We start from the raw sequence: 24,753 nt of genomic DNA on the forward strand, positions 1-24,753 counted from the left end.
GGGCCTGCTGGTGAACCTTCAAAAACATTTTTTTCAAATTAATTTTCTTGCCATATTCAAACGGCTAACTACACAATAAGTTGACGTCAGTGTTGAGCTACATATACCAAGGTAGTTGGTATAGCTGATCTAAAATACCTCTGCAGAAACAAGCCTCTCTGGGTGCTACAGAAAGCAATTATCATAGTCAAACTGATCATCGGACAGTGGCAGAGATTTGTGGCTGCTGGGGGTGTGGATGCACAGTGACTATACAGAGGTGCTACGGTGGCCTGCTCAGGCCATGTAGTGGGCCCCATCGGGTCCACGAGGTGGTCGTTTGGTGCTTTCATTTGCGTTGGAGGTGGGGGGGGCGCCACGCGGTTTGGAGGTGGGTTTCTTCTCCCTCGAGGACGGTCGAGTTGGACCGAGAGACGATGTCCCAACAGCTGCAGTCTGAAGACTCCCACTGGGCTCCACGATGGTGTTTATTACTACGGCAAGCATAAGAGGACAGTGATTAATCTACTTCTGGTTGAGTCTTAGATTTTATAATACAAAAAATCCCCAAATCCAGTACAGAGATAAGATAGATAGATGTGTTTAGCCTAGCTTAGCACAAAGACTGGAAGCAGAGGGAAACCACTGTGCAGCTCCATTCATGACTCTGTCTAATGCTTTTGACACATGCACAAACTCCTCAAGTTCTGGTCTTTTTTGTTGAAGCTGTTCTGTAGTTTGTTAACTACAGTTAACTACGTAAGCATTTGGAAAGTGACACAGTTTTTGAAATTTTGCCTCTGCACCAACATGATGGATTTGAAACAAAGCCATAATGATGTGACTGAAGTGCAGACTTTCAGTTTTAATTCAAGGGGTTTAGCCATTTTAAATACATAGTCCCTCATTTTCATGATGTCAACCCAAAATGGGTTGACATCAGGTGACTGACTTGGCCATTGAAGAATATTCCATTTCTTTGCCTTGAGAAGCTCGTGTTTCTTCCGCAGAATGTTTTGGGTCATTATCCATCTGTACTGTGAAGCACAATCCTATCAGTTTTTCATCATTTGGCTGAATCTGAGCAGATAGTATAGAACTATACACTTCAGAATTCATCCTGCTACTTCTATCAGCAGTCACTTCATCAATAAACACCAGTGACCCACTTCCATTTGCAAAGAATCTTGTTCTAGAACTGGGCGCGCTTTTTAAGATGTTCTGGCAAAGTCTAATCTGACCTTTCTGTTCTTGAGTGTTATCAGTGGTTTGCACCTTGTGGTAAACCCTCTGTATTTACATTCATGAAGGCACCTCTTGATTGTAGACTTGTCAATGATACACCTACCTCCCCCAGAGTGTTCTTGAACTGGTTAGATGTTGTGAAAGGTTTCTTATTCACCAAGGAAAGGATGCCGTGATCATCCACTTTAGTTGTCTTCCGTGGACCTTCCAGGTCTTTTGGTGTTGCTGAGCTCACCAGCCCATCCCTTCTTTTTAAGAATGTACCAAATTGTTGATTTGGCCTCTCCTCAAATTTCAGCCATCTGTCTGATAGGTTTGCTTTGTTTTTCAGCCTAATGTGGGCCTCCTTCATGTACATCGTCACCTCTTTGGACCATATTAAGAGATCCCATGAACAGCAACCAAATCCAAATTCAACACTTTGAGGCAACTCCAGACCTTTTATCTGCTAAATTTTTCATGAAATAACGAGGGAACAGGCCACACCTGGACATGAAATTGATCAAGTGTCCAATTACTTTTGAGCCTATGAGGGACTATTTATAAAAATGGCTGTAATTCCTAAATGGTTAATCTGATATTTTAGTTAAACCTTTTGAATTAACGCTGAAAGTCTGGACTTCAATGACATTTTGATTTGTTTGTTTCAAATCCATCATGGTGGTGTACAGAGGCAAAATTACGGAAATTGTGTCACTGTCCAAATACTTATGGAGCTAACTGTATTTGTCAGGCAGAACATTGTGTACAGGTCAAAAGGCTTAAATCAAAGTCTCTAAATGTAACCAAGGGTGTACCTCAGGGTTCAGTTCTGGGGACGCTTCTTTTTTATATTTATATTAGTCTTAGTTTGGCTCTCCCACATACAAATATGAAGTTTCACGCAGATAACACTGTTATTTACTGTTCTGCACCATCTAACAAAAAACAGAAGCTTTGTGTCATTTTCAGCCTGCTTTAATGCTGTTGAAAAAGACTAATTTTACATTCTATTTAAATGCTGATAGAACAAAATCAATATTGGAAAAAGATCAGACCTTCCACCTGTCACTACCTCTCAGGAAGCAAAGATAAGTTGGCCTCAGTGTTCAAATGTCTGGGGTTTGTAATCGATAGCTGTCTTTATTTTATGCCCCATATTATGCAGAATTAAATAGAATTATGTGTTTTATTTTCTATGTGCTTTTTCTATTTTAGCTGGCAAAGTTCTGTAAAAGAAAAATTTATACATGAGTGAAAACCTGTCCTGTTTAAATGAACTTAGATGTAAACATGAATAAAATATACCTTTCAAAGCACACCTGTGTCAGGCTGTGATAAGTAAACACATACAAGATAAAATATGTAAAACCATATCTGCTTGTACCTTCAAGCTGCCTCTGGACTCTTCTCAGCTCTTTCAAAATGGAGGTAATTTCCTGCAATATGAAACAGAAAGAGAACAGAAGGTTCTAGCTGCTCTCACAATAAAACCTGAGTGTTCTAAAGAATAACTACTGAGTTTAAAGAAGAACCTTGTTGGAGGTTTTTAGAATGGGGACTTCATTCTCAGCGTTGATCTTTGCCTCAATCTCCTCCCAGACCTCGGCCTTGTTCTGGAACAAAACTCTTAGATAAAAATACTGCAGGGTTAGTACGAAGGCAGAATAAAGCAGCTATGTCAACAGCTCCAAACAAACTGCACCTAAAACAAAGGCGTCTATGATGGAACGACTCAATACTGAAATGAACCTGAGCCCAAAACAGCCCAAAGGAACTGGACTCAAACAGGAACTAACCCAAAGAAAATTGGACCTAATTATGAAATTTGAAACTTTGTAATAATTAGTGTGGTACTTATTGTTGACAATGCACAACTCTGGACTCACTTTAAACATTGCATAAATTATGTTTCTAAAAAGTCCTAATATTCCTCAGATTTGTCTGAATAAATCGAAACCACAGAGCTGCAATAAATGTAAATGTAGTGAAAAAAATTGCTGCTACAGTGTGTCATCAAGAGTCTCCTTACTTCATTTTTTCAGCCAGCTGCTCTGTATTCTCCCGGATGGCCTGAGACAGCTGAGACACGGGATTCAGCATCAGGTTGTCCAGAATCACCTGAAAGAATTAATTCAGAGATAAAGGAAGTCTGTAACACGACATCAACACTGACATGAGCAGAACTTTACATCCTGTTTTCCCAGCACACCAAAACTAACTGCAGCAGTTGCAGTCATGTTACGTTTCATTGGGAACTGTTTTGGCTACATTCACGCTGCAGGTATTCAGGCACAACTCTGAATTTCTTTTCATAACTTTTGATTATTTATTTGTTGTTGTTCTGTTTACATTGTGAAGAGCGCAGCCTAAGGATGGTTTAAATCATGGTAAGAACCTGAACCTGTTAAGTGTCTAAATTCTTGCGGGAGTCGGTTGGCAAAATACAGCCGCTGGCAAGCTACCTGGCAACAAGCTTGCTAGCCATGAACATGCTAGCACTAGCCAGCCACAACAGAACGTCATCTAGCTGTCTTGCTAAATGCCAGTTAGGAAGCTGGACTATAAGTTATTCAAGACATATACATGTACATGATTGAATCACGACAGGAGTCTTGTTATTGCAACACTGAAAACGTGAGCTCTCTGATCAGGTAAGATGCTGATGAAAGTGCTAAAGTGATTATTTTGATTATTGGAATTTCATAACATTAAACTTAAAATAAATAAATAAATAAATTACAAAAATGTTTTAGTCATGATGTTGAATTCCTTAATGTATTGATCAATAATTCTTAAATCAAATTTCAATAATTTATTAATCCTTTGGTGTTTCCAGCACGTACTTAAAAACTTAAAACAGTTCTGTTTCGTATCACTATAAGTCAAATACCATGGCTTTTTCACCGTCTCTCAGACTAAACAAGCAATTTTAAAAGATTTTAAGCCTTTGGAACTTGTTACATGTTGTTGTGTAAGATATTAATAGGGCAATTTGTTTGAATTGAAAACATATACATTCACCAACTGGAAAAATCATCAGTAAATGCAGGCCTCCATGTACATCGTACAGATCTAAATTTAACTGACAATTTGTTCATACAGACTGAAAACATCCTGCCACATTAAAAAGTAAACTAAAATTTGGGGGACACTGAGCGGCAGTGTGAATGTAGCCTCAGTGGGATTAGACAGTGACCTCTTCACGGTTCCACGGACGGCGCTGCTTAGAACCGGGCTCTGGCTCATTCATGTTTGCGTCCAGGTCCGAGACGGCAGCAGAACCTGGAGGAACCTTCTGGTAGTTTAAACTGGCTTCAGGGATATGTTGGACCAGCTGGAAAGAGAGTAGAGGGAGTCTAGCTCTGGTGATCCAACCTCTGAATATTGGTTATCAAACCAGCGAGCAGCCGGCCAGTGATGGCGGTGCTCCGTGAACGCATGCACCAAGTCAACATGCAGCTGCGATGGTGGAGGCCAACAGGGTATGCAGTGAATTTTAGTACTGCTGGGATACAGCGAATTAACTACAACAGGGAGTGGGAGTGGGAGTGCACGAGGATCCTTCTGGTCAACAGCTACAGCTCCATGAACTGTCCCAAACCCGTAAATCCAGTTCATTAGTGGTGCAGGGCAATGGAATTGCATTAACAACAATACTACTAAATAAGCAAAACAAATCTGAGCAAGAACCAGCCTAAAAATCAAGATCTCAGAACAAGCAGGGACAGAATTAAAGGTAGATGAGAGTTAGATGAGAGTTGGGTAGAGTTGGGTCAGGTAGAGTAAAACAAAAAGTATGTGGCCGTCGGAGTTGGCTAGGGTTGGGTCAGGAAGAGTAGAGTTTGTTGGAGCAGGCAGGTTAGAGTTAGTTTGGGTAGAGGTGTAGTCTGGGGAAAAGTTGGGACGGGAAATATAGGATAGAGTACGGTTGGAAAGAGTAAAGTTGAGCAGATTTGGGCTGATTAGAGTAGAGCAGAGTAGAGAGGGGTAGGTTTAAGTAGGGTCAGGTAGAGTTTGGTCTAGTGAATTATGGTAGATTTAATTGATGTACAATAGAACAGAAGAGTATATTTTGGTTGAGTATAGTAAGGAAGGGTTGGGTCAGGTAAAGCAGGATATATTAGCTTTGGGTAAAGGACCGTAGGGCAGATATGGGATCGGCAGCGTTGGGTCGAGTAAAGTAGATTTGGGTAGAGTTGGGTGGGTGGAGTATAGTAGGGCCAGGTTGGGTGGGATTCTTTAACTGGTACACCTGTTTTAAGCAGCATGCAAATCCTAAACCTTGCAGACTAATTCCAGCTTGCATTTGTCCAAAACTCAGTAGTTTTGTCCTTCATACAGGACCAGCAGTCATTAAACCAACAAATGTTAAAATAAAAATATTAAGGGCAGGATAGAGTTGGGTTAGGTCGGGTTCTTATGTTGGTACACCTGCTTGTCACTTCACAACCTCAACCCTGTAGAGTGATTCCAGCTTAGATTTATTTTGTGCTAAGTCAGTAGTTTAGTTGTTAATAATCTTCTATACCAGACCACTCAATCAGACAAAACTCAAAATTAAAAAATCAAATGTGCTTAAGAACTTTCCAACACCGAAGAGAGGGGAGTGTTAGGATCAGTGATGGGAGCGACAGGATGGTGGTGGAAGAGAACCAATCACAGTGCAGGAGGAGTAATGAGTCATAGTTAGACACCTGAGATGGTTGAACCCCACGTAAGTATGGATAAGATGGCGTCTGTGCAGCAGAACAGAGAAATGAGTCATGAGAATCCAAAGCGTGATGAAGGCTCTTTTCAATCAACCTGCAACCTGAAACGGAACTGCAGAGGATATAACTTTTCCTCTCAGCTCACTTCTGATGTTTTGAAACTTTGCTTGTCATAATCAATAGATATGATAGGTAAAACTACAAAGTGACCAAGATTACAAAAGACTAATTTTTCTAATTTAAACTGGGAAGACACTAGAAGAACTTTAATGTTCCCCTCCCCATGTAAAAATACCATTAATATTTTGTTTAACATGGTCTCCCCGTTGAGAACCAAAATTGGCGACTGGCAGATGTATCAGAAGGGTAAGTATAGTTAGCATCTTTTATTTGGTTATGTTCTTTGTTAGTTTGTTAATTTGTAGCTGGCAGTGGCTGACACAGTGTTAGTGTTTGTGCTAATGCTAATGCTAATGCTCTGTACTGACAAGTCTGGTCTGTGCTGGAGGATTGAGCTTTCTTTTGCCCCAGCCCGTAGGTTAACGGGATTGGTTCCTCAGGTGTGTGACGTATGAAACCCCGGCTGTTGGAGTCCGTGTTTCTCAGACTGTCGTTGGTTCACTGCAGTTCCAAGGTAAATATATTCAGCCATGGCATTAACTGTTTGTTTTGCTCATGATATGTCTTGTATCACATAAAAAAAATACCATATGGACGTTAAGAAGGTTAAAAACTTGATTTTCATTGGAGGGGGTCTTTAAAATAAGAGTTGCCTTGCACAGATCAAGTAAACACCAACCATATGTGCTATCCCACAGACAAGTTCAGACTGTCGCCCAATTTCATTGATTATGGACAAATCATGCTATAAAAAGGAATATAAATAATGTAGTGTGTTCCCAGTTTTAGAAACTGTTGTATGTGTGGTGGTTGTGGTGGTATGGGGCTTGTTAGGTGGTTCATGGCCCACCTCTTCCCTGGCAGAGATGGTGGAGCCCGGCGTGTTGGGCAGTGAGCTGGGTGAGGTGGTGGTGCACATGCCGGAGCTTGGCGAGTCTCCGTCCCCAGCAACATCATGGATTTCTTTTGCCAGGATGGCCAGATCTTTGGCCAGGTCCTGACTGAGCCTGGGTGAGAAACACAAACAAAAGGTCAACATGGAGGTTTGAGTGACCTGGTACCAAACACCGACAGTTTGGATTAAATGTACATGTACTGTAGATATTTCTTTTTTTTTTACTTGGCGATCTCTGCACTGTGCGTGGACCAGTTCTGGTAGGGGTCGACCTCGTTCTGGTCTTCGTCCTCCTCTGTCTCCAGGGAAACAGACTTAGATCGAGTGGCGGCCGTCCGGTGGCCACGGGGAGTAAGGGCAGAGGTCGAGGGATGGGAAGAGCGTTTGGCTTTAGCAGTATCAGCACTTGTTTCGTATTCTTCCTCAGAGGATGAAGAGAAGTCTGAGCCTTTCTGTCTGCGACGGGAACCTGTGAATATTTTAATTTAGATTAATTTCACCTGCTGTCTGTCTGTTGGATCATTTCTACACTGTGATGGAAGTGCAACTCTCCTGGATGAATCATCAGGACACACAGCGAGACACTAAGCTAGAAAAATTGAGCTTCACTGAAAAAAAGTCAAAGGTCAAAGACTCATTGCGAAACAACTTTAGGAGAAAAGTCAACTACGACCCCCAGAGAGCTTTGCTGCAAGAAACATCCAATCAGAGACCTTCAGACTCTATTGCTGTGCAGCTGAAAAGTTGACCTTTAAAGAACTTGTTGAATACATTCAGACGATTGAATCAATTTACTTTTTGTTAATTCAGGAGCAGAATGAAATTGAATTTTGTTCTGAATATGATAAAACTCTAAGGTTTGTGATGGTTCAGAGACCAACAGGGAATTTACTACAATGAATTCACCACTTCATAATACTGCTTTGTTATTTGCCCTTAGTTACAGCAAGGATATGGATTTATACACTGAAGCACAGTCACATCCTAATTCCAGCCATAACTGAGGATGATGGAGACTGATGCTGTGAAGCAGTGTTTCTATGGTAACAGCAGCAGACACCATGGGCTCGACAGCAGTAACCTACTAGGGACTGAAATTTGATGTGATCCACAATGATAGTTAAAGGGCAGATATTTCCAACAGAATACTAAAACAAAACCTGGTTTAAATGAACCTCTAATGCAGTAGTTAAATATTGTGCTCAGCTGTTGTGCTATTACTGGTTGAGAGTTAACTGACCACAAAAAACACGTATGTTCATCAGAGGGAATCGCAATTTGGATAAAAATGCTTTTTTACCTATCGAAATGTGTCCATAGCACTGACTATATGGCTGGTCAGACTGGTTATCTTGTGAACTTATTCTTTGATATGATAGTTCCTGATTTAAATCATCATTTCTTCAGATTTAGACTGAATTTTTTATGGCAAAGTTCTCGTACGACTTGCTTGTATTAACATTTAACCACTTTGGCTTCTTTTGTTCGAAGAAAATCGTTTTGTACAAGAGCAATTTTCCATTTCTCAAAAGAAAGAGCAATACACATCAGTGACGTCACATAGAGTCGTATCATTTGACGGCTGTAGCAAATACCAGACATGCAATACGCAAAGAAGTTGTCAAGGTACATCAGCCGGGAAGTGCGGATCTGATTAAGAATGCTGCCTTTCTCATCAGCTGATGCTGGGAAAAAGGACAATGACGTATCCCAATGAGTTGGTGCACAAAAACCCACAATGCTGCTGGTGTGTGGACTTACGATGAATACAATGGGTGCGAGTGTGTGATGTCCATAAGGTATTGAAAAAATATCACTGTGGTGTCTGTGCCCAAACTCAGCAATGTTATCGGCAATGATATTGAATGATACCACGAGGCAGGAGATTGTAAAAAACCTACTGGTAATGCAACTTTAGTTTGCATGAAGTTGAAAGGAAGGAAAGGAGTAAGACCACATGACTTGCCAAATAAAGCAAACAACTTGTAATTAATGGGACCTGGAAACCAGTCTAGGCAACGGCAAAATCAACTTCTATTCCTCATCCTAGATCATGAAGACTTACATGGTCCAGATGTTGAGGAGGTTAAGGCTGAAATCCTCGATACCCAGACAATAAAACAATCTGGTAACTACATATCGAAGAAGAGGAAGAAAAAGACAATGTATGACAAAAAAGATTATGTTTTTCTCAAAACTGGAAACAAATTGTCAGGACTCACCAGTGCCGGGGTACTTGGCTCCACTGGACCGGGTACGGGTCAGTGGTTGCTTCCCCGGAACTCCGCCCCCTCTGTTAGCCGTCTGCCGGGCATCCCCAATTGATGTCTTCCTGGTGGTGCCAACAGACTCGGAGTTCCGGTTGGAAAAACCGGACCGGCCTGTGGAAGATGTCTCGTTGTCGCTGGGAGCTGTGAAGGAGCCGGTCCTTTTCCTGGGCATTGCTAATATGTCCAGCCTGGACAGCTTCTTCCCCTCGGCGGACACTTTGGGCGGTGCGGTAATACTGTCAGAATTTTGGGATCCCCGGTCAGTCTCGGCACCTTCATTGTCTGAGGCTTCGCCCAGTCGTGCTCGACGGAGCATGGATGCTCGGGTCGGCCGTGGTGCTGACAGGCTGTTGGAACGTGTCAGAACCTGTTGAGTCGCTGTCTTGAGAGTCTTTCCATTGTCTTCTTTCTGAAGAGGAGCAATAAGTTTCTTGCTACGGCTGGAAGGACGGGAAGTTTCATGGTCAGATGATGTAGTTTCAGTCCAGTGTGGACCAGAACCCTGCTGGCTCTCAGACAGATCCAGAGAGCCACGGTTCCCTGCACTGCGGCGCATCTGGAAGCGTTTTGCCGCCTCTGCCTTACCTGATGCATCAGTAGTTGCCTGGCTTCGACGTTTCTCAGAAAGCCGTTCACGGGCAGTGAGCTGCCGTCCCTTTTCTTGTATGGACGGGCTGGAAGAGGACTTTTCCTTCTGAAGGCTGCTGATGGTGGGACGCTTTTTAGAAGCAGAGCTGATTGAAGCATTTTTGCTACTCACTTGGCTCACAGTACTTGCTGTGTCCACATCTGACTCACCAGATAGGGAGTCATCCATGTGGCTGGAGGAGCCCCCTTTCTTTGAGCTGCGACCTGAACCAGATGAGGAGAACTTGGTGTCTAGAGAGGACAAAGTTTCCTCGGCCTTCTCAAGGATGGACTGCGTGTCCTGGATGTTCTCCCTCCTCTGCTCCATGTCTCTGATGGAGGGGTGGCTAGAGATGTGGGGAAGTTTCTTCATCTGGACGGTGTCGCTGGGCTGGTCTTTGGTGAAGCTCTCCTGGCGGACAAAGTATGACATGTCTTTAGTTGGGACAGAATCTTTGTCCTGTGTTTGGAGGTTTGGAGCGGAGCTATTGGGTTTGACACCTGTCCTCCTGGGTTCATGTCCACTCAGGTGTCGGATTAGGACTGTGGTAGGGGGAGTTTTTGCTGGGGGGTCTCGTGTCCTCTCAGACTGTACCGGGCTCCGGGCCTGGTCAGGTTTGCCAGGATGGTCTTCAGAACCGATGTAGAAGGAGGTGGATTTGGTGGATGGAGACACCTTCTCCTGACCTTTAAACTGAGGACCGACGACCCCTGGAGACAAAGCTCCAGTTCTGGCCTGATTCTTCTTTGTTTTCTCCAGAACAGGTCCGTCATCAGAGCGGCTGGCATCACTCAGGCTGTCTGGGTCAACGTCATCCTGAACGGACAGGCGCTGGGTGGAGTCCTGTGGGCGGGGAGGACCAGACACTCTGTCCAGAGGTTCCTGGCCTTGGTAAGATTCATGGCGAATCAGGATACTCGGGGCGACACTATCCAGCTTTTCTGGAGGCACCTGGGGCAGCAGCCTTCTTGTCCTGGAGCTGTGGCTGGACTCTGATTCAGAGTTATCGTAACTGTAACTTCCCATCGACCGGCTCATGAAGCGCAAATCTACAAAAACAATTTGTAACATTATCAGAACTTTTCATGTTAGTGTCTTCTATTATTTATAACTTTTGTTTTGCATTTTCAAGGATAAATATTTTAGGTCCCAATCTTAAACATGTAGTACATGCTGCATCCTTTTTACCCCAAAACATAAAATCATGAGTCCACATAATTTGCTTTCTATCGAGACCGTGTGGGGTGAAAAGGGTGCGGCACAGAAAGCCGAGATTTTGTCTTTAAAGTTAAGTGTTATCTTCAGCTAGGCCTGGATATTGTTCAAATTTCTCTATACCAGTGTGAATATTATAGTATTGGATCATTCAGACCACATCTGGTGGTCCAACCACAAAGCAGGCAAAACTGAGATAACACCAACACTTAATATAACCAGGGGGTAACTGCAAAGGCTGTGATCAGATGTAATCATCCAGATATAGATCTCATGTTAATACCAGATGGAACGGGGATCAAAAAGTATGGAGGTTTGATACCCAGCCCTAAACACGTCACATTTATGTTGTTTTCTAACAAAATGCTCAAACAAAAGTTTAGCACCTTCTAGACCATCCCCTTGAGGTGGAGTGGAACCAGGTTCAGCATAGCTATCTGCTAGACTGGCCCAACGGGAAACCCACTTAGGTCCTTCCAGACCTGCTGCATGAGCAGCTGGAACCTAGAAAACAAAAGATGATGAACAACAGTAAAAGACAATAGATATGTGGGACCAAAGAGTCCAACATGAGACTTGACACATTGAAATATATAACAGGAGAAACTGAGGGAATACCAGTCCGCATGCACTGGGATCAGAACATGCTACACAGGTGTTTTTCCAGGTTCTGATTCGGGTTTCCAGTGTTTTTTACCTGTATGGGGCCTGTTGGGGGGCCGCTGATAGCAGCTGGGATAAAGCCATGCAACGGGTCCACAGTGCTACCATCATTAGGCAGGTTAGCTTGCTCATCCTTGCCATCATTTATTACAGGTCTATACACTCCTGTGCTCACACCACTGTACTCTGGAGAGTCGAGGACACCAAACACCTGTCAGAGCACAGGGCATGCATGAGGAGAGGGGGCAGGACCATGGTAACAGGAAGGAGCAAGAAGGACAAGAGGTTTCATGCATCCCTAAAGCAATTTAAAATATAATGTTTATATAAGCATGTCTCATATGAGAAGAGTTCCGGTTCTGAGTTTTGTCGAAGACTTGACACTGAAACGCAAGGGTACCCAATCTGTGTTATTGTCTTGGCGTTATTGTGGACCGCCCAGTTTGGAGAAGGAGGTGGGGGTGGCAACACAAAGGTTGGTCAATCTTTTGGATATTATAACACTATGGCCTTATAGCTCTGCTACCCTCAACAAAGAAACTCTTATACAACGTATGTTTTCGTCTTTTACTTATGTTAGTCCACTAGTAGCAACAGTAATACGAACACAGTATAGATTGGTCAAGTAACGAAGAGTCATGCTCCCAACAATAGAACAAAAGCTTTACCTAAGGTGTCCTCATACTTGGGACTAAATCATTTGCGACAAGGAAAATGATCTGTTATCTCTCTCTCTCAATGCAAAGCAACCTGCCAGTTTTTAATTATGCAGGAAGTTGTTGCACTTTTGCACAAGGAAAGATTTTCTCTACCCACCACTGTCCAGGCCTCTAGAAAGTATTTTTTCCACCAACATCAGGAACGATGAATGCTGCTTCACACAAGAACCTGTGTAGCTAAAAACACTCAGGTTCTTACTCTATGATCACTGTGAGTTCACCTGATCGATCATGTTGCGAGCCTCCTCCACCTCTTTGTCCTGTGACTCCGTCTCGATGGTGTAGGTCCCGGCGTCACTCAGACTGTCATCCTCCTCGCTCCTCATCATCCTCTGGGAACCTTTTGTGTCTCCTGCACGGATGCCCGGGGGGAGCATTGAGGACAGGTGAGGTCCACAGGAGTGGACTGGAGAGGCTGTCTGTCCAGCGTCGGTGGGGACGGACGACTTTGAGATTGCTGGAGGCCGTAAGGGGGAGGAGGGGTAGGAAACTGAAGACAGTGCCGGAGGTTCCCCGGGGGAGGGAATCCTTGCATGAGGAGGCGACACCATCACCGGTGGCGCAGACATAGGTGGAGGGGACATCTTGTCCCTCGTTGGGGAGGAGCACGGTTGAATCGAATCCTTCAGGAATTCAGCAGCAAACTCCTGTGCGAGCTTGGACTTCTTCCCCACGCTGCCAAAGGGTCTGATGACGATGCCTGAGGACGAGCGAGAGGAGGAACAGGACGAGGCTGCCTCCCCCTCTGTCTTCTCCCTCTTCAGAGAGCTCGACCTTTGGGGTCCGCTGTGGCCCTGCCCCTTCAGAGGAACTGTAACCTGCTGGGTGGGAGGGATGTGGCCGTGCACAGATGCCGGCCTCTCGCCGCCTTTCCGCCGCTCCAGCTTGGCCTTTAGGGTAGAGTATGAGTCAGCGTGGGCGGGGTTGTGCGTGAAGGACTGTGAGCGCTTTTTGCGCGGGTGTTCGTCGAAGAACTCGATGATGAAGGCCTGCTGGGTGAGGTGCTCGGGGGGCCCCTGCTTGGGTGTCTCTGTAGTTGGAGAGGGAGCCCGAGGAGGGCTCTGGGACAAGGGTCGCTCTGGGGCCACAGGTGAGGCTGGTGCTGGTCTGGACGGAGAGTACTGCAGTGGCTGGTGGAGCTTCTGTCTTGGAGCAGGTGGCTGACAGTGGATAGACTGACCTGATTGGACGGTCTGCTGCGATGCCTCGGACTGCTCTGACTGGATGGAGTGGTGAGACTGGACAGAGTGGTGGGATTTACTCCTTCCTTTGAGAACCGGGTCTTCTGAGTCACTCTGGGTTCCATCCTCATGATGGTGATCTGAAAAGGATTAAAAAAGCATCAACCTCAAATATGCACATTATAATAAAAAGTCAAAGAGGGATATTTACTAAGGATTTACAGTCCTTCTTTATATGACAGAGTTTTGCAAAAATAAAATGCAAGAAAAGAAGCTCTGCTAAAAACGGCATCTTAAGGCTCATGAAATGTAATTTGACAGTTATAACAGTCAAATAAAATTGCATAATAAAACAGTTATTTGAATTTTATACAAATAACTGCTACGCCTGACTTATCACCTTTTAGACATGCACAAAACATTTCTTTAACAGCCTAGCATCAGATGTTACTTTATGCAAATCACTGGGAGGTTTGCACGACCTATGGTAACCAGTAACACCATGTCTCCAACTAGTCAACTCCCCACTAAAATTAAAAACTGTGGTGTGGCAAAATTTTGCCCGACAACAAGCTGCAGCGTGGCTTGATAAAAACTGTATAAAACAGACCTAAAAAACCCAGACAAACAGTTTAAAGTCCATGATGAATTGAGTTGAAAGAATTTCAGGTTGTGCAGATGCTTCTGCCCTGGGTAAACTCATAACTGTCATCCACTCACATCTTTGCATTGACTTGAATATTGCTGCATCTCAGCAATTCATTTTGCATTCTGTCTGTACACACCTCTAGAGCCATTATCAGGTGTGGAGCTAAACATAAGTTTGTCCTGATGGTGGCACTAGAGGAAAGGCCATGGAGTCATTCAAATCTAAAGGGTTCATCTCGTGGAGGGCAAGAATGAGATCAAAAACACTGATGGAAATCTGACCTTCAGGTTTAGACATTTCCATTCGTAAAAATGGAAATGTTTTTACCTTGTAGTGGTGCATTCATTGATTCATTCATTATAAATATCCACAGCAAATTTAATGGAAGTCTGGCCAAGAAGTGCTTAAATATGTCGCCAAGCCCTGATGGAGTCGGGGTTAAGTTGCCAACCATGAGCTCCAATGTCCCTGGTTTGAATCCGGAAGGGGACATTTGTTGTATTTCGTCCCCCATCTCTCCCCTCGTTTTATGTCGTGTCTCCTCTGTCGGCTATCAGAACCAAACTCATGGAGAGACGGACAAGCAGAACCATCATCAGGCCCCAACACCAACAGCAAAGCAAAGAAAGTAGACGAAAACAAAGAAGACACACGCAGAACTAAAGTAGACTTAACACTGACGGTGGATTATCTCTCTGCAGTAAGTAAGACACCAACACCAGGTAAGCCTCTGACCTTTGAGGGTCTTGATGTTCATGGCGAGGTCGCTCTTGGTGCTGTAAACATCTTCACACGTTGGACGTCTCCTCATCATGCTGACATCACTGTGGACCAGCCAATCAGCCACCTTGCTCTCTGCTGACATCACCTCAGCGGGTGCAGCTGTGATGGTCATCTTGGAGGGCGGAGCCTGCTGCTTCCTCTGGCGGGTGGAGAACTTGGTTACGTGGTCTTTGATCTTGATTTTGCCGGGCATGCAGTCGTCGAACTCGATGGTGAACGACGCGTGGCTCTGAACGACGGGCGGGGTCAGGGTGGGAGGTAAGGTCGGAGCAGGGGGCGTGTCCGTGTCCTTGGTGGGGATCTCGTGGAGCTCCGCCCCCGAGGTTTTGGGGTGCTGGAAATCCTTGGTGGGGATCTCAAAGTAGCTGGGTTCACGATGGTATGAAGGGAAGACAGTCTTTGGTTGGGAGTCTGATAGAGATCCGGGAAAATCTGGATCCACAGACGGAGCGTCTTTCTGCACTTCTGATGGGAACAGAGACATTAGTAAAGACGAACTGAAGTTTTATAACAATAATAATAATATAAACTAAACCATCTGAAATCTATAAAGCCAAAGGCCCAAGAAATTACATTTTTTTCTCTTTTACAGCTGTTTTATTACAAAATCTCTGACAAATGTTATGTCAGTTTTAATAGTAACATGACAACTGACACCTTTCTGTTACAGAAAAAAAGGTTTGCATTTTTCCTTCACATTTTTGCTAAAGTCTTTATAAAATCTGTAAAATTGCATTCACATTGCATTTTTAAAAAGTTTTAGATTTAATCTACCATTATTCTTATGTTTGTTGCTGTTTTTGTCTTCTTCCTATTTTTTTAATTTGCACTCATAAGCTTTGATTGAACCTTGTATTAATATTTATATAACATTATTGTTATGCTAAATGTAAAATTAATTTTGGTCTATAAAACTTTAGAAAGAGAAAAAGAATAATTTATAACTTTTCAAATTAATTTATTAATGTACAAAGAATGCAGAGTAAACAACTGAAAACAAGTCACGAAAAAGAGCAGACATGATGAACAACAGTAGCCTAATTATAATAAAATCATAATTATAAGAATAAGAATAATAAAACTGCTTTGTAAACCCAGCATTTATCTGGACGTATTAAAAGTTATTTCATTTTGTTTTGTAAAGCTTGTTTTCATCATCTAATAATTTGATCATTTCACAGTCACAGTTTTCAGCAAATGATCATTTCAAAACAAGAACTGAAATATAACATATACATATAACGTATAAGACATCAAACGCTGTTGGGACAGAAACCAGATTCCCACCTGATGTGTGTGAACTTTAACGTACTGAACCTGTGAGTGTCAGATTTAAATAGACACGAAACGTGTGAACTTGTCCTTTACATGACCGACGTTACAGAAACGAGCAGAACAGAAGACCTTATTAGCAGATAAATGTTTTTTGTTTTTTTACCGGGATGCGGATCATCGCTGGTCTGAACTTTACTCCCATAATCCTCCTCTCCCCACCAGGACGGCTGGCCGTACAGAGGAGTGGGCCGACACACCGGAGCCTCTGGAACACACAGTATCATGTGTGTTATTTATGGATTCTATTTTATGGGTGAACTATCTTTTTACATTGTACATTATTAACCTTGCATTATAAACCTGTATTGTATTTTACTGCTGTTTAAGACATAAAACTACTCAAGATGCGAAAACAGATTCACATTCAGCAGAGAGCTACATGACATCACACATTAGTTTTACATTATCATTACACACTCATGTCAAGCTGTAGAAGCCCAGATTTCAGAAAGAGGAAAATATCAAATTAATCTTCTAATGAGAAAATCCTGATCATCAGATGCTAAGACACGGTTCTGACATATTACATCGTACTTCTCGCTCTTCTTTTGAATTTATTTGCTTAACTTTCCCATCAGCAGTGAGCGTCCACAGCGTCGACTCAGATCTGCGCCGAAACTAAAACTGTAGATTATAAAAATCGGCTGAACATCATCAAAGGTTTAAAAGCTCGAGATCAGCTCTGCACCAGCACAGCAGTTTGTCAAGAAACATAAACGTCCCACTGTAACCTCTTACACTGAACACCACACAGGAAAACGTCACCCTTTCAGAATAAAACCTAGGATCGCATTCAGTGCCAATGTATTTTCTTTGACGAGGTATCAAACTGAGCTGCAAGGGGCGACAGTTAAAAACCTCACTGCTTTCTGCACCCTCACTGTGCTGCAGAAATAAAACACAAAACACTGATGGCTGAAGAATAAATAAACATATTGCTGCATAGGAGGCATCTTAGAGGAGTCAGGGGTGTAAAGATCAGCCTCTGTGAAGGTCAACAGATTTCAGCACTTGAGTTTTTCTCAACAAGGACAAAATTACACACGATTGGCTGAGACAACAATAAGACAATCATCCGACGGCAAACCGCCAGATCTTAGAGAGAGCTGAAGTCGACATCAACACATCACTGGGAAAAGACTTCAAACTTCAGGTCACTAGGACAAGATCACGTCTCTGAGAGTCTCTTTTCAAAAGTGCACCCAGAACGTGTGAACAGCCGGCATGCGGTATTTTTAAAAGGACTCAGGGACAGTTACACAAACACAGTGAAAGAAATGGGTGAGTAAATGATCAACGTCGATGCTTTACGCTATTTTACCTTCATAGCACTACAGTAATACAGCAGCAGTACTGTAGTTCTTGCCTGCCATACAGAGAACTGCTTATAAATGACTTAAGCTGCTGCATCACGGTCGGGTTTTATTTGGCTTTTATTCATCTGCAGTGTTATTTGAAGTAACTGCGTAGTATTTCCTTTCAGATTGATGTAGAACATATCCTGTGTCAGACTCCTGGTACTGAGTCTTGTGTTATTTGTAGTATTATTTACTTTTATTTGCAGTCTTTTCCCCAGTATTCGTGTCCTACCGTGCGTCAGACTCTTGGAACTCTGACTTTTTTCCGCTCGCGTTCGATCTTCCAGCTCCGTCTTCTTCCCCTCTGAAGCCTTCAGGCTCATCTGCAGCTGACTGCTGTACTTCTCATGCTGAAACAACAAACAACATCGTCAGTCTTGCTCATGTGTTTTTAAAGGAGGCAGAAGAGAAGTGATGGTGTCTGAGGTACCACAGCCAATCACCGTTGACCACGGCTTGAACGTAAAGACGGAGAAAAACGAACAACTGACCTCGGATCAGACCAAAATGATTCTATTTACAGCTGCTGTCTGCTTTTTTTACCTTTTCCTAACCCACTAACGGTCACTCTGTGTCCGGTCAGCATCAGTGACCTGCAGTCACATCTGATACCGCAGACTGATACTGGATGAGTTCATCGGGAAAAGCTTCATCCATGCACAGAACAGGTGGAAACCAGGAAAACACGGTCCGGTTTCTAAGATTAAAAGTCTTATTCAGCCACACGCACACACACACACACACACACACACACACACACACACACACACACACACACACACACGCACACATACTGACCTTCAGAGCCTCCTCTGGGACTTTATGTTGACTTTTCTCCAGAATGTAGACGTGAGAATGTGGATAAGGTTAAGAAAAATAGTGAAAAACTAACACACACACACACACACACACACACACACACACACACACACACACTAACACAGTGACTGATGATGGTGTCTGTAGGATATCGTATCCGAAGCGGATGATGTCGGACAGTTTGAGAGTGATGTAGGTCTGATCAGGAATCCTCAGGTCGTTCACAAACGTCTGCAGAAGCAAAAACAAACGATATAAATTCATTTCCGTCGCGTGTCATCAGCAGTAATTGTGCTGTGTTCATATACAGTCAGACGTGAGAGATGTTGCTGCTCTCAGAAAAACAACTGGGCCGCAGAGAGACTGATCTGAGCTCCCATCGGTCTAGAAAACCCCCGATTGGAAACACTCTGGATTCTGGTCAGTAGACGCCGAAACTGTGGAAGCTGGAGATAAAGTTGTGTGAAAGCTAGGAAAGCTACAGTTAGCTTAGCATTCCAGCACCAGCAACCTGAGGCCACATCTGGAAAATATGCCCCCAGGTAGTTCTGTCCCTCGTTGTACTGGTTTGTCCTCTTATGGTCATAATGTGCAAAAGTAGATATTCGGGTTTGAACCTGTGAAGGACTCATCGACCGTCATTTCTGGCCGATCTTGACAGAGCTAATGGTCCGTGAACAAGGTTTGTGTACTGTTTACTGTTTTTATCACCTCTGTCATCAGGACCATTGTTGCTGTTGTTTGTCGCTTCGTTTGTTGTGTTGTTTGTTTGTTGTGTAGCATTTTCGTGTCTCACCCCGTTCAGGCTGCCCAGGTCTTTCACCAGGTGTTCATCAGTGGTTGGGTTATAGTTGATGACGGCATGTTGTTTGTCTACACTGCGGGACTGAGAACACAGAGAGGAGAAACACTCACATCTTTAAATCCAGACCAGCAGTCAGCACAACTGGCAGAGCACCGGTCACGTTACTAATCGTAACCATGTCGCTTTAAACATATATTAATATGTAAATTTAAAAGGCACGTTTTTACGCCTCTTATAAAACTGCAGTACTGATAAAGACCTTTTTCGTTAGTAGAAATCAGGATAAATCCAATGCGATCAAACAGTAATTATGATTATTTCTTCCTCAGTCAGGGTCCATTCAATCAAAGGAAACACACATTCCAACTCCAGACTCTTAATGTGAAAATCCATCCCTCTCTCTTCTCTGCTTTTCCTGCCAAACAACAGAACATTCATGGCTTTGTCTTTATTTATGAACTCACCTGTCTACAGACGTCTCACCTGTCTACTGACTGTCTCACCTGTAGCTCACCTGTCTACATACGTCTCACCTGTCTACGGCCTGTCTCACCTGTCTACAGACGTCTCACCTGTCTACGGACTGTCTAACCTGTAGCTCACCTGTCTACATACGTCTCACCTGTCTACGGCCTGTCTCACCTGTCTACAGACGTCTCACTTGTCTACGGACTGTCTCACCTGTAGCTCACCTGTCTACAGACGTCTCACCTGTCTACAGACTGTCTCACCTGTAGCTCACCTGTCTACATACGTCTCACCTGTCTACGGACTGTCTCACCTGTAGCTCACCTGTCTACATACGTCTCACCTGTCTACGGCCTGTCTCACCTGTCTACAGACTGTCTCACCTGTAGCTCACCTGTCTACAGACGTCTCACCTGTAGCTCACCTGTCTACGGACTGTCTCACCTGTCTACAGACTGTCTCACCTGTAGCTCACCTGTCTACAGACGTCTCACCTGTAGCTCACCTGTCTACATACGTCTCACCTGTAGCTCACCTGTCTACGGACTGTCTCACCTGTCTACAGACGTCTCACCTGTAGCTAACCTGTCTACAGACGTCTCACCTGTAGCTCACCTGTCTACATACGTCTCACCTGTAGCTCACCTGTCTACAGACATCTCACCTGTAGCTCACCTTTCTGCAGACTGTCTCGCCTGTCTACAGACGTCTCACCTGTAGCGCACCTTTCCGCAGACTGTCTCACCTGTAGCTCACCTGTCTACGGACTGTCTCACCTGTCTACATACGTCGCACCTGTAGCTCACCTGTCTACAGACTGTCTCACCTGTAGCTCACCTGTCTACATACATCTCACCTGTAGCTCACATGTCTACAGACATCTCACCTGTAGCTCACCTTTCCGCAGACTGTCTCACCTGTAGCTCACCTGTCTACGGACTGTCTCACCTGTCTACATACGTCGCACCTGTAGCTCACCTGTCTACAGACTGTCTCACCTGTAGCTCACCTGTCTACATACATCTCACCTGTAGCTCACCTGTCTACATACATCTCACCTGTAGCTCACATGTCTACAGACATCTCACCTGTAGCTCACCTGTCTACAGACGTCTCACCTGTCTACACACTGTCTCACCTGTAGCTCACCTGTCTACATACGTCTCACCTGTCTACGGCCTGTCTCACCTGTAGCTCACCTGTCTACAGACTGTCTCACCTGTAGCTCACCTGTCTACAGACGTCTCACCTGTAGCTCACCTGTCTACGGACTGTCTCACCTGTCTACAGACTGTCTCACCTGTAGCTAACCTGTCTACAGACGTCTCACCTGTAGCTCACCTGTCTACATATGTCTCACCTGTAGCTCACCTGTCTACAGACGTCTCACCTGTAGCTCACCTGTCTACAGACATCTCACCTGTAGCTCACCTTTCTGCAGACTGTCTCGCCTGTCTACGGACGTCTCACCTGTAGCGCACCTTTCCGCAGACTGTCTCACCTGTAGCTCACCTGTCTACGGACTGTCTCACCTGTCTACATACGTCGCACCTGTAGCTCACCTGTCTACAGACTGTCTCACCTGTAGCTCACCTGTCTACATACATCTCACCTGTAGCTCACCTGTCTACAGACATCTCACCTGTAGCTCACCTTTCTGCAGACTGTCTCGCCTGTCTACAGACGTCTCACCTGTAGCGCACCTTTCTGCAGACTGTCTCACCTGTAGCTCACCTGTCTACGGACTGTCTCACCTGTCTACAGACACTCTCACCTGTAGCTCACCTGTCTACAGACATCTCACCTGTAGCTCACCTGTCTGCAGACTGTCTCACCTGTAGCATGAGCTCACAGTCCTCTCGGCCCACAAAGATCATCTCTTTGGGGAGGCGGTGTCGAGTGCCCGAGCTGCTTACCAGGAACCATGATGTCACACTCATCTTCACAGGTCTGCTGGGAAACCCCAGGGCATCCTGGGAAATGGAGGCCGGACAGAAAGAGAGGGAAGAACACAGTCACACCTGATTTAGTTTGTCTTTATGCTGAGAGACCTGTTGGACAAGAAGAGGCACATAAACCAAGTTTCACCCAGGAAACACCAAACATCTAAACTCTGTTATTTTGTCTGACAGACAGATCGATATAGATTAGATGTTGTGTTCATGTTTGACACCTGTTGAAAAATAAAAACAAAGGATTAAAAAGTGTGAGAAGGTTTGTGAACATGTTCTACGTATCTGATAAAACCTGGACGAAATTTCTCTGAAGGCAGATCCAATGTGAAAGATGAAACTTCACGACAAATTATCAGCTTACCCCTGGTGGAAGAGGCACTCAGGTCTCTTACTTACAGAAGAGTACCAATACCACTGTGTAGAAATACTCAGTTACAAGTCGAAGTCCTGCACTCACAATATTACTTGAGTAAAAAGTATGAGCATCAAATTATACTTAAAGTACCAAAAGTGGTACTCATAATGCAGAATAATGTACATTCTATAATTAGATTATAATTATTGATGCATTCATGTGTTCATCACTTTAAGGTTCCAGCTGGTGAAGGTGAAGGTAATTTTAATGACTTTATACTCTGGAGTTTAATCTAGAAAAACACATCCTTAATTATTTGTTGATTATATTTTATTTGAATAATCCGAATCTGCAGAGTGACTGCAGCTGTCATATAAACATAGAGCAGTAAAAAGTACAATGTTAAACTGTAGTGGAGTAGAAGTATAAAGCAGTATCAAATGGAAACACTCACGGAAGGTACATCAAAACTGTGCTTAGGTACAATACTTGAGTAAATGTACTAAGTTACTTTCCACCACTTTTGAGTCTCTGTGGTCGTTTTCTGCCATTTTCTGTCTTTTCGAGGTCGTATTTTGTCTCTTTGTGGTCGGTCCGCTGGGTCAGTGATCCATCCATGCGGCATGGACATAATTCTGCTCTTGCGGTGAAGGCAACACATGTTTGAGTGGAAGGCGACTTTAAACTTTAGTTTGAAAATAACTAAACCTAAAACAGAACAGGTCCAGATCCGTGACTAACCATTATTCTAATCATTAATTAGTCAGAGGATTATTTGCTCCATTAACTGATTCACTGGTTTGTCTGTAAAATGTCAGATAATAATAACGGCTCGGTGGTGCAGTGGTCAGCGCCGTCGCCTCACGGTTCGCCCGGGGCCTTTCTGTACGGGGGTCTGCATGTCCCCTCGTGGGTTTCCTCCGGCCTCCTCTCACAGTCTTAAGACTTGCCAGTCAACTGGCGACTCTACAGTGACTGTGGGTGTGAATGGGAGCTTGACCTGTTGCATGTCTCTATATGTCGGTCCTGTGATGGACTAGTGACCTGTCCAGGTGTACCCCGCCTCTCCTCTAGCTGGGATTGGCTCGCCCCCCCCTCGACCATCAGACGATAAGCGTCGTAGCTGATGGATGGAAAATTTCTCTCATCCTAAACTACTGACGCCTTTAAAAAGAGACTCAGAGAAAACACGAAAAATCTGTGAAACTGGCAGCAGCAAATATTTGGCTTTTTTACTTTAAAAGGACGATTTGATTATTAAAACTGTTTCTGATGAATTTCTTCTTGATCAACCAATTGATCAATCAACTAAACCCGCCCACGCGCGAAGAACTCCACAGAGCAGAACACACTGATTCCTCTCAGGTCCGGTGTAGAGTTCGGTCTCTCACACACACACACACACAAACCTGAGCTGAGGCATCGGACTCGTCTGGACTCTGCAGAACTTCCACCCTCTGTCTGTGGGGTTGTCCGCCACTGACTGTCCTCTACCTGACTGTTCATCTTTTAACTCGAGAGCTGCAACAACTGATCCATTAGTCGATCGACAGAAAAGGAATCGAGTGTTTTCATCATAGTTTATTAGGAAATTGCAACAGACATTTTCCACCGATTTGTGACATTTTATCGACCCGTCGAGAAAATAAGTCGCTGATTAGCCGATGATGAAAATGTTTGTTAGTTGCAGCCCTGCTATAAACCCGCTGGTTTTAATCCAGTCTGATCTGGATCAGGACCCGGACCGGGACTTTTATGTTTGACAGGAGAACACAGGAATTCACCGTAAAAGTGCAGATCGCGACCCGCAGCTGCGACGACCGGTCAGTCAGTGAATCAGAAAGTGATTTTAGTGGACGAACACCGAACCTCCTCGGATCCAGGTCCTCAGACGTGTCAGATCTGAGTAACGTGGGCTCCGAGGAACTGCGAGAGGCGTTTCTCTCGACGGTCACGGGTTCATCCGGTTAATAATCAGGAGATGAATGAGGAAAATAATCACTGCAGCTGTAGTCTAATGCTGCTTTGATGCGGGTTTCCCGTGGAGACACACAGGTGTGAACACACAGGTACGACGACACTGAGGTCTGACATCATACTGATGTGTGTGTAACCCGCCAGTCGTCACATCACGTGACCTGTGTGACTCTGCAGCCTCTCTGACCTGACAGGAAGTGTCCTTGGAGGGGGTCAGCCTGTTCACCTCTGTGACATCATCGTCATCATCATCATCATCAGTGCGATGCTCACCTGAACCGGGCCACACCCAGGATAACACACACACACACACACACACACACACACGCCCTGGATGCAGGGTGAACCGGAGCCCGCCGGGCCTCAGCGCCTCATCCGCGGCTGCAGGCCGGACAGGAGGAGCCTCTCCATCCTGATGCTGAGGAGAGGCTCCGGTAACGGTGAATTAAGCCAGACAGACAGACAGACAGACAGACAGACAGACAGACCGGACGGACAGACAGACAGTCCGGTCCCCGATCCCCTCCTCCACGCCCTGCCCCCCCCCTTGCTCCCCCTGCTCCCCCTCCTCCTCCCACAGCTCTTACCTCCGCTCCAGATGCTGCCGCCGCTCCGCCGCTGCTCTCCGCCGATTAAAACCCGG

The 24,753-nt window shown here is 44.5% G+C and overlaps 1 protein-coding gene across 1 annotated transcript; it reads right to left on the minus strand.

Annotated features, from left to right (window-relative positions):
• Positions 1-276: 276 nt before the first annotated feature.
• Positions 277-24,753, minus strand: si:ch73-212j7.1 (centrosomal protein of 170 kDa protein B). The gene is made up of 20 exons (XM_040124514.1): positions 24,698-24,753; positions 21,659-21,796; positions 19,347-19,436; positions 18,703-18,781; positions 18,530-18,588; positions 17,964-18,081; positions 16,477-16,578; positions 14,991-15,503; positions 12,647-13,746; positions 11,741-11,917; positions 11,430-11,547; positions 9,153-10,877; positions 7,156-7,399; positions 6,886-7,042; positions 5,901-5,942; positions 4,403-4,540; positions 3,236-3,324; positions 2,739-2,832; positions 2,591-2,642; positions 277-473 (listed from the first exon to the last, which is right to left on the minus strand). Exons 2-20 carry the CDS (start codon positions 21,761-21,763, stop codon positions 277-279), a joined length of 5,199 nt encoding a protein of 1,732 aa, XP_039980448.1. The 5' UTR covers positions 21,764-21,796; positions 24,698-24,753.

This window comes from Xiphias gladius, chromosome 4 (assembly GCF_016859285.1).
Source record: "Xiphias gladius isolate SHS-SW01 ecotype Sanya breed wild chromosome 4, ASM1685928v1, whole genome shotgun sequence".
Lineage (NCBI taxonomy): Eukaryota > Metazoa > Chordata > Actinopteri > Istiophoriformes > Xiphiidae > Xiphias > Xiphias gladius.